Source organism: Podarcis gaigeae (assembly GCF_964106915.1).
Source record: "Podarcis gaigeae genome assembly, chromosome: 2".
NCBI lineage: Eukaryota > Metazoa > Chordata > Lepidosauria > Squamata > Lacertidae > Podarcis > Podarcis gaigeae.
Genome location: NC_139679.1, coordinates 82,028,478 through 82,038,555, shown reverse-complemented (window position 1 = coordinate 82,038,555; position 10,078 = coordinate 82,028,478). Strand labels below are relative to the sequence as shown.

Here is a 10,078-nt window from a genome sequence, read left to right as displayed (position 1 = left end):
TTCTGCAGGAGCTGATTTGGTTATATAGCCGGGTTTTATTTCTGGGTGAGTGGGGAGGCGGGCGACGCATTTCGATTCTGAAACTGGCCAAGCCTGGGCATGTGGAGAAACGAGGACAAGACAGAGCGACCAGAGGCTACGCATCCTCAGGAACCCTTGTAGGACCCCCGGGACCCGACGCGCTGCAGCGACGGAACCGAAGACGCAGGGTAGCGGTTTCCGGCCGGCGGATGAGGAAGCGCTGCGCACAGGGCTGCTCCGCGCGGCTGGCTGGCTGGGCTGGCTGTTTCCTTCCTTCCTCCCCCCCCCCCCTTCGCCGCGGCTGAGATCCCGGGTCCAAGATGGAGTCTCTGAGCAAAGCGGGGCAGGACATGAGCCTGGCGGCCTTAAAGCAGAACGACCCCTACATCACTAGCATCGCCGACGTGACCGGCCAGGTGGCCCTTTACCGCTTCAGCCCCAAGGCCAACGAGTGGGTGAGTGGGGCGCTGAGCGGGGGACCGGGGGGGCCAGGCGGCCGGGGGCGCCCCACTCGCAGCCCCGGCTGTTAACCCTTTTCTCTCTGCCTCTCCACCCCACCCGCCCTCGTCCAAAGTCTCCTCGCGGGGTCCAAAGGCTCACAGAGAAGCAAGGTCCTGATGGAAGAGGCGCACAAAAGCGCCTTCGCTTGGCGCCTGTCCCCCGCAAGGAAAGAGGGTGGGTTGGGTTGGGGGCGGGCGCGCACGTGCGGCTTTCCCTCTCCACCCCTCCTATATACCCGCTACTGTCCGCAGAGGAATGTTTTTTGTGGGGGAGAAGAGAGGAGGCTGCCCGGTCCGGTTGGCGCAGCTCTTGGGGAACACGCCCACCTCCCTTGGTTTTCCGTGGTTCACCTCCTCCTCCTCGTGCTCTTCTCCAACTGCCACTAACTCGCTGGGCTCAAAATTCAGGGCGGATTAGTTAGCGCCTAACACACCCTTTCAAATTAGCCGGCCTCAGTTGAGGGTGGTTTAAAACTACTGGTAGGAACTAGTACTATAGTGAACTTTTCTTTCCGTCGGTGCTTTTTCTGAGTCCTAGGAGGCCCTTGTGGCTGGCTGCTGGTCCACAGATTCTGAAGACTGCATATGCCTAAAATGCTGCTTTTAGCCATGCCCACATCCTAGAATGGGTCTTACTGGATCTTGCTGTCCTCTCCTCTCCAAAATATGAAATAGCATCCCTGGCCAGCCTTCAGATTTGCATTAGTTGTTGAAATTATGGATCCAGAGAATGATGGCTTATGTACTGTTGGTGTGTGTATACTGTCAGGGCTCCTATCTGTTGGTGTGAGTGTATATTTGTGAGAGAGCAAGGTTTTAGCGACAGGTTCTAATTATATAGTGCAGGATTATGAAAGCTGGAACTGAACTTCATCTGAACCAAGTAGGATTCCAGCTTGACTTGTGTACATTTCTCCTCCTTTCCTTCATAGGTCAGAGCCAGCCCAAGTTCAAGGCTTTCTTTTAGATTATCTGATTATCACTATGATTCAGACTAGGATGAGGGAAACACAGGTTCAGATCCCCACTCAGCCACAAAGCTTGAGGATTGTTTAAAGGTGGATTTCAACCCATCACCATTTTGCAGTCTAACCTACGTGATAGGGCTGTTGTTAGAAAAAAAACATGTGGTTGTGGAAAGACCTCTGAGTTACTTGGGGGAAGGTAGGCTAAATAAATAACAGAGCTCCCACCTACACTGTTTCCTACTTAACCACATATTTTAGAGCAGGTGTGTGGAACCTGTGCACCTCCAGTTGCTGTTAGACTCCCAACTTGCTGCCAAGGAGTGTGGTGGAGTCTCCTTTGGAGGTCTTTAAGCAGAGGCTTGACAACCATATGTCAGGAGTGCTCTGATGGTGTTTCCTGCTTGGCAGGGGGTTGGACTCGATGGCCCTTGTGGTCTCTTCCAACTCTATTATTCTATGATTCTAACTTCCATCAGTCCCAGCTGGCATCTTCAGTAGTCAGGGCTGATGGGAGTTGTAACCCATCCAACTGCTGGAAAGTCACAAGGTCCCCATCTTTGTTTTAAAGGGGGCATTACTGAACTGGTGAAGACTCTGCAGTTGCACTCAGCTTCTTACTTAGACATGAAAGAGACCACAAGGTGGAAAGTACACTAACCAGTCCTTTCTAGGGACTGTTTATAAATTTTTGATTGCACACAACTGTACCCAAACAGGATTTTAGGTCATTGTCATCCAGAATTCATGACTTGTTCCATGTGGATTGACAAGGCTTGGACCCTTCTTAGGACCAAATCAGAAGTTGATGTACATCTTTTTTCAGTGAGCAATGTGGCATATGCCATCTCTGTTCTTACTGTATAGGAAGCTGCTTTATAATGAGTCAGATACAGGTCAGTATAGTTTACACTGACTGGCAGTGGCTCTCCAGGATCTCAGACAGGAGTCTTTCCTAGCCCTGCCTGGAGATGATATTGAACCCCTGGGCCTTCTGTATTCAACACATGTATTCTATAACTGAGCTATGGTATAGCTTGCAATAATTTTACTGCTCCCCATCTGCCCTTGCAGGACATTTCTGCATGGTGGTTAGTGGTGCAAACATATGGGTTGCAATAACAAACAAACAGCTGTTACCCTCTCCACTATTTCAACAAGTCACGCAAACTTAGGAATAACATGTATATGTGGGGAAAAAAATAGTGTATGAAATATTCCTTTGCATTCACTGAACTATCTGCACAGTAAGTCTTGGGATTCATTAGAAGCACTGCATTATATTTACCAAGAGAGCCTCGCTGACAGAGGTAGCAGAAACTTCTTTTCCTAAATGGGTTGGTATCAGCCATTTAAAGGCCACCTCCTCTCATCTGAACTTGCCCACTCCTCCTGCCTTCAGATATTAGGATGGAGAATATGTGGGTAAGAGCCTTTTCTGCTGTTGTGCGCAGTCTTTAAAGCAATCTTTTCCACACACTCTTGATCTTTTTTGCTCTTTAGTGAGCCTACGTTACCACTTACGTTACAAAGGAATGGTAACATAGTGGTAACATGTTACCAAGGAATGGGTTACCGCTCTTTCCTTCGATCTTCTACTGAAGAACTTCCCAAACTTTTTATGTTGGTGACACACTTTTAGACATCATTTCACAACACAGTAATTCAGTTTTACTAGCAAACCGGAGGTTAAACTAACCCCTTTCCAGCCCTGGAAGGTGCGCAGGGAGTGTTCGCACTACACACCTACACATTGCAGCCGACACTAACGTGTGGCAGCACACAGTTTGAAAAGCTCTGTTCTACTGAGTTGTTCTGATTTGCCTCCAGTGATCTCATATTTTGATTTGATTTTGTTTGTACTTTTTCTTATCGCAAGCATATTTTGAAACTTGCATGCCACTTCATCTCTCCCATGCAAGTTGTCTCTGCAATGAGTAATGCTTGAGAGACTACTGTGGTCAGTCATCCATTAACTTAAAAAACCTTAGTTTTGCAAACATATACACCATTTTAATATTCAGTATATATTACAGTTTATAGCTTTTAATAGAGGTCACCAGCCTTTTTGGGTCCATGGGCACATTTGCTCACCAGATAAATTGTTGTGGGCACAACACACACACACACACACACACACACACACACACAGCACAACCTAGTCTATTGGCTACAATTATTCTTTCAAGACTAATTTCATCAGAGGCTGGGGACCCTATATATGTCTGTGGGCATCATCTTGGCAACCCCTGACTCAGAAACAGAATAGTAATGTGGAAAACTTCATGTGCTTAAAAAAAATTGCAGACTGCAATTCTGCAGTGACTTTGACTGTCTTATTTATCTTATTTGCCCATTGTGTGGCGTAGTTGATGCTATTTAATAGCTTACTTTATCTCTCCCTAGTTGCCCACAGAATTAATGGAAAAACAACAAATAGTTAAACTTCAGTTTTTTAATACGAATTTAGCATGACTATTATAGATCAAATGTAAAAGTACATGCAATTTAACACCTTATTTATTTATCATTACCTTTTGAACCATGCCAATGAATCAACCATAGATTTTGTTTAAAGTTCTAAATATTGAATGGAGTGCTGTGCCTTCCTGCTTGCAGTCACCTTACGTCATATATAGCAATATTAAATGCCACCATGTATAAACAGTTGTATTGATGTATTTTTCTAGACCTCTAGCATAATTTCAGGGTTTGTTTTCATTAGGTTGGAGCAGATGTTAGTATGTACAACTCAACCACCTTCTTGACAGCACAGCAAGTCTTAGAATTCAGCCATAACAGTTGTATTTTTAACCATGAAAATAAATAGCACCCATTAAGTGCTATAGTTATAATTTTATGTTAAATGTAAAGGTCAGGGGATGAGCTGAAGGCATTTGAGCTGAAAACAAGCAGTTCTGGTCAGCGATTGTTTAGAAACCACAAATTCACCACCTTGGGTTCCATGATGGAAAAAAGATGAGATATAAATGTAAGAAAATAAATAAAGCAGGGGCTGTAATGCTAAAATTAATTTATTGCTACAATAAATTATTATTATTATTGTTTGTTATAGGAGAAGACTGACATTGAAGGTACTTTATTTGTATATAAAAGGTAAGTGTATATCAATCTTATTCTAGAGTCAGTTTTGCTTTCAACACTATGAATTGCAAAACTATTTGCTGTTCAAATAGAGCATGCCTATTTATCCCTACCTGCAGTTCTAAGAAAACAAATTTGGGCTTTCTTTTGAGAAACAAGGTTTTCAGGAAAGCTTGCATGCTACTGTGTTGTGCTGGTGTTAGCAACCCTGTATATGATATTTAAAAATTTGCCATATCTTTTATGTAAACAAATATGCTTCAAATTCTGGTGTTTGTAAGGAAGAACCTCCCTGTTCCTTGGTCACATTAAATGGTATTTCTGTACCTGTTCCAATTCTTGGATCTCCTTCTTAAGAAGGGGTAACTAGTACTGTACACATTTGAAATGCCTATAGTATGCTTAAATAAAGAAAGAAAATACTGCCCTAGTAACTGTTTTCACACTAAATTTGCCTCTTTCAAGTTTCACTGATTTCTCCCCCTGTGAACCAGATAAATCTTTCCTGGATAATCACAGCCAGTTTAGCCAAATTATCACAGGACATGGCTTGTGGCATATGCCTTCAGTGTGGAAAGCTTTATAACTCAATAAAGCTTTCCATTGGCTTCATTTCAGCATCTGCCACAAAATTCTTGCTATTTTTTACTCTTTGTGGAACATCCTTTCTTTTTACCCTTGTTTTCCATTATACACATGCCTGTGACTTTTTGTTCTTCAAAATTTATCCCTTCAGCCCTCCCACAAGTTCCATTCCATATATTCCTTGCTGGTGCCTATGCCCAGAGCACTGTCTCCCTTCAAATCCTTCATCATGATGCACCTTTCCTGTGAAGCCTTTGGCTTAACTTGTTCAGTCCTTATCCCTAAGTAAAAGGCAACCTTAATATGTACTTGGTTTTTTGAGCCCTCACGTTTCTTGCTTCTGCTTTCCCTCTCTACCATTTGTTTCCCCCACAGTCAAAATTCTTCTTATTTATTAATCTTGTTAGTTTCATAATACAGGCGCTCCTGTAAAATGTACAATAATAATTAGATTGTAAGTTCCACGAGGAAGGACATAATCTGGATATGATGTGTATTGTGCACTGTAAATTACAGGCATTCAGGAGGTAGATTGGGATCTTCTGATACAGTCATATCTCATGTTGTGTCCGCTTCAGGTTGCATGTTTCCGTCGTTACTTCCGGGTTTTGCCGCTCGCGCATGCGCAGAAGTGCTAAATTGCGCGCCTGCATCAATTCCGTGTTACGGATGGGCCTCCGGAACGGATCCCGTCCGTTACACGAGGTTCCACTGTACACCTGTACAATTTGAAGTAGATTGGCAAGGATTTCTGACTCCCCAGCTGATTAACAGTGACAGCAACAAAACAGTTCTCCCACTAACTTATACTGCCGAGATGAACAAAAGTGGGAATACTCAGGAGAGGGATTTTGTGTGGAAGCCTTATGAGTTCAGTTCATATAGAGTTTGAGGGGGTTCCTGAGGGTCATCTAGTCCAGTCCAGTTCTGCTACTCATAACAAATTCCTGGACTCAGAATGTTAACTGTATGCCTTTTGCACCAGGCTCCTAGTTTAAAAAATGAAATGGCTCCCTCAAGTCTGCGCACTCCTTCTGTAAATAGTGGCAAAACAGGCAATAACATAAGTTTTTGTTATTGCGGTTGTTGTAAGACAATGATCTAGTGATATGTGGTTAAGATTTGGTCTTCATATTTAATAGGGTGGGGTAGGATTTTAATGTTGCTGCAAGATGAGCATTTCTGGTTTATTAAGATTCTCTTTTATGTATTTTATATTTTGTATTATATATGCATTTGTAACTGTTAGCTGCTTAGAGACATGCTTGTAGTTAGTAACAAATAAATATAAATAATAATGATTTAATATTTTTAATTACATCAAAAATGCTCAGCTACTCTTTCCATGGATATTAGTGGTTGAGCCCTAGTGGTTCCCGTGCAGAATTGGGCCCAAGGGGAGGTAACCTAGTTTATTTCAGGTTCTGCTTTTGCACTTCTCATATAGGCATCTGGTTGGTCACTGTAAAAACAGGATGCTGGACTAGATGGGCCATTTTATGTTCTTAGCTGCCTCTTCAGGTGGCAGTCTCTGCCAGTGGTAATGTACCTTTCCCCCTGACTGTTTTTAGTAAGCATTGAATTTGCAATGAAGAGGGGAAGTGTATAACTGTGAGAGTTTCCCATAGTATCTTCAGATCTATGGTAGAGGGGATGTAGAGGATTGGTATTAACAGTAAGTAACAGGTGACACTTATGTAATATTCTCCCCTTCCTTCCTTCCTTCCTTCCTTCCTTCCTTCCTTCCTTTCTATTTTGACTTACTTAACTAAAGTGGCTTGAAAGAGTGGCCATAGAAACGCTGTTAAGCAAAAGAATAGTAGTTGCAGTGTATCATCATTATACGAAATAATTTAATGTGACACTAGAGTTTGAGGTTAAAGGGAGTATTTTAAATATATGGTAAATAGAGGGTATAATCTTGAAATAGAGCTGTAGGAGTTTTTTGTGGGAGGAGGCCAACTTTAACTGTTGGAAATATTTAGAGGATGAGTTGATGCTTGAAGGTAGCACGGAGAATCCCTTTACAAGGTAGTGGACACTTGTGGTCAGCAGAGTGTTGTAATCTGTGGGTGATGAGATTAGGAAATGTCTTCATCACCAAAGCAATTTAATCTTTGGGCTTACTTAGGCCTGTAACATAGATATGCTGTGTGCTTCATTCTAATGGTTGACTGTTGCAGATGGAGTGTCAGGTTACAACTGAATATGCATGCTTTTTAACTACTCTGTCTGTTGGCTGAGGGTCTTTAACTCTCTGCTTCCGTTCTTGGAGCTTGCCACTCTCATCCCTCTTATCATGCATACTGGACATCTCTAAGGACCCTAGTTGGGATTGTCCTTACATATAACTTGGAGGGTGCAGAACACGAGAGTCCTTTTCTGACCTGCTCAGTTATCTGTAGAAGATGAGATGGGTGCTTTGTGGTCTGTACAGTTTAATGTAGGCTTCCAGGCCTATTTCCTGGTACTTAAGGCAGCAGTCCTAACCCTACTAACCTGGAAGTAATCCACATTGAATTCAAAAGGACTTACTTCTGAGGAGACATGGTTAGGATTGTGCTGTTCTGATTTCCTTCTGCTTGTGTGCATGTATGCACTTAAGGATTCAAAAATAACTCTTTAATAACAGTCTTCTCAGTAATGCTTTAATGCTAGCAGTGCTTTTAAAACTGTTCTTGTGAACCATTTATTTTATTTTGGACAGCAAGAAATATATCAATATGATCAGTTTTCTCCAAAACCTTTTTAGAGATCCAGAGAAAATAAGTCAAAACCAAAAATGTCACTCTTCTTGTTTACACTGTTGTAATGCCTTTGGGCTTTCTACACATGCTATTTCCAGACCTTTACTGCTGTAATCATGACTTCAGTTGAATTTTAATTATTTTTGACATGCTAACTCAGGCTGTTAGTCCATCTGTTATAATAGATGTAGAAAATAAAGAAGAAAGCATGTATTTAAGTGACCTCTTATGATTCTCAGACACAGCGCAATGACACCTTAGGCCTGTTAACTTTATGGGATAACATGCTTAGCAGTGTGCTAGAATGCAGTCTGTGTCGTTTTTCTTTTGAATTCCCAAGAAATACCTTGAGTGTTATTTAATTTGGTGTCTATAACACAGCTGTTTTTAATACACAGATATACTTTTTAAGTACACAAGAAAGGGTATGTTTGCAATAACGTGTTCGGTTCCTAGGAAATACAGTGGTGCCTCGCAAGACGAAATTAATTCGTTCCGCAAGTCTTTTCGTCTTGCGAGTTTTTCGTCTTGTGAAGCACGGTTTCCCATAGGAATGCATTGAAAATCAATCAATGCGTTCCTATGGAAACCGCCTTCAGACCAGGTCCGAGGACAGTCTGTCCCCCGACCTCTTCTGAAGGCCGGCGGGGGGCGAAAGTCTTTGCTTCCCCCCGCCTGCCTTCCCGGGACAGCGGAGACTTCTCGGCTGTCCCGGGGCGATCTTAAAATGCTGGCAGGCGGCAGCGAAGGCTTCGCTGCCGTCCCCCAGCATTTTAAAAGCCCCCGGGACAGCGGAGGAATTCTCTGCTGTCCCGGGGCGATTTAAAAGCCCCCGGGAAGGCAGGCGGGGGGACAAAGACTTTTGCCCCCCGCCAGCCTTCAGAAGAGGTCCTGGACCTCTTCTGAGGGCCAGCGGGGGGCAAAAGTCTTTGCTCCCCCCCGCCGGCCTTCAAAAGCCGTCCAGGACAGCAGAGAAACGGGCTGCGTTTCTCCGCTCTTCCGGAAAGGCAGGCAGGGGGGAGCAAAGACTTTTGCCCCCCGCCGGCCTTCAGAAGAGGTCCAGGACCTCTTCTGAAGGTTGGCGGGGGGCAAAAGTCTTTGTCCCCCCTGCCTGCCTTCCCGGGGGCTTTTAAATCGCCCCGGGACAGCGGAGAATTCCTCCGCTGTCCCGGGGCGATTTTAAAATGCTCCCGGACGGCTTTTGAAGGCAGGCGGGGGGGGGGAGCAAAGACTTTTGCCCCCCCGCCCGCCTTCAGAAGAGGTCCAGAGGGCTCTCCAAGCTGCGGATAGCAGCCTGCTGCTCCGCGTGAGGGGCGCTCTTAAGCAGAGCGCCCCTCGCGCGGGGCAGACATTTGCAGCTTGGGGAGCCCTGTAGGACTTTCCTGCAGAGCTCTCCAAGCTGCGGATAGCAGCCTGCTGCCCCGCGCGAGGGGCGCTCTTAAGCAGAGCGCCCCTCGCGCGGGGCAGCAGGCTGCTATCTGCAGCCTAGGCGGGAACTCTTCTGAAGGCTGGCGGGGGAGAAGGGCTTTTCTTCCCACCGCCAGCCTTCAGAACAGCCTTCTGAATGTTGGCGGTGGGAAGGAAAACCTTCCTCCCACCGCAAGTCTTCAAGACAGGTCCGGGAACAGAGGAGAAGCGCTGCGCACCTTCCCCTCTGTTCCCGGACCTGTCCTGAAGGCTTGCGGTGGGAGGAGGGCTTTCCTCCCCACCGCCAACATTCAGAATGCTGTTCTGAATGTTGGCGGTGGGGAGGAAAAACCCTCCTCCCACCACAAGCCCCGGGAACAGAGGAGAAGCCCTTTGCGCCTTGTCCTCTCTTCCCGGACCTCCCACTGCAAGCCTTAGGACAGGTCCGGGAACAGAGGAGAAGGCGCGCTGCGCTTCCCCGCTGTCCCCGGAGATTTCCCTATGGGCTTTCGTCTTGCGAAGCAAGCCCATAGGGAAATTCGTCTTGCGAAGCCGCTAAAAATCGGAAAACCCTTTAGTCTTGCGGGTTTTTCGTTTAGCGAGGCATTCGTCTTGCGGGGCACCACTGTAGCTCATCATTGAAAATACATACTTTACAGCTATTTCTGGTATGTTTGATACTTTTGATCCTGAAGTGCTTTCTGAAGTGTATTTCGGGGGGGGGGGCTGTAAAGCTGCACTGTTCTGT

At 45.2% G+C, this 10,078-nt stretch overlaps 1 protein-coding gene across 2 annotated transcripts in view; it reads left to right on the top strand.

Moving 5' to 3' along the window:
• The first annotated feature begins 230 nt into the window (after positions 1-230).
• Positions 231-10,078, top strand: part of DCP1A (decapping mRNA 1A) — a 38,376-nt gene continuing 28,528 nt past the window's right edge. For both annotated transcript variants that reach the window (XM_083727047.1, XM_083727046.1), the window contains exons 1-2: positions 231-476; positions 4,563-4,603. In XM_083727047.1, the coding sequence (XP_083583173.1) occupies positions 342-476; positions 4,563-4,603 (176 nt within the window). In that variant the 5' untranslated portion in view covers positions 231-341. The remainder of the gene's footprint in view (positions 477-4,562; positions 4,604-10,078) is intronic.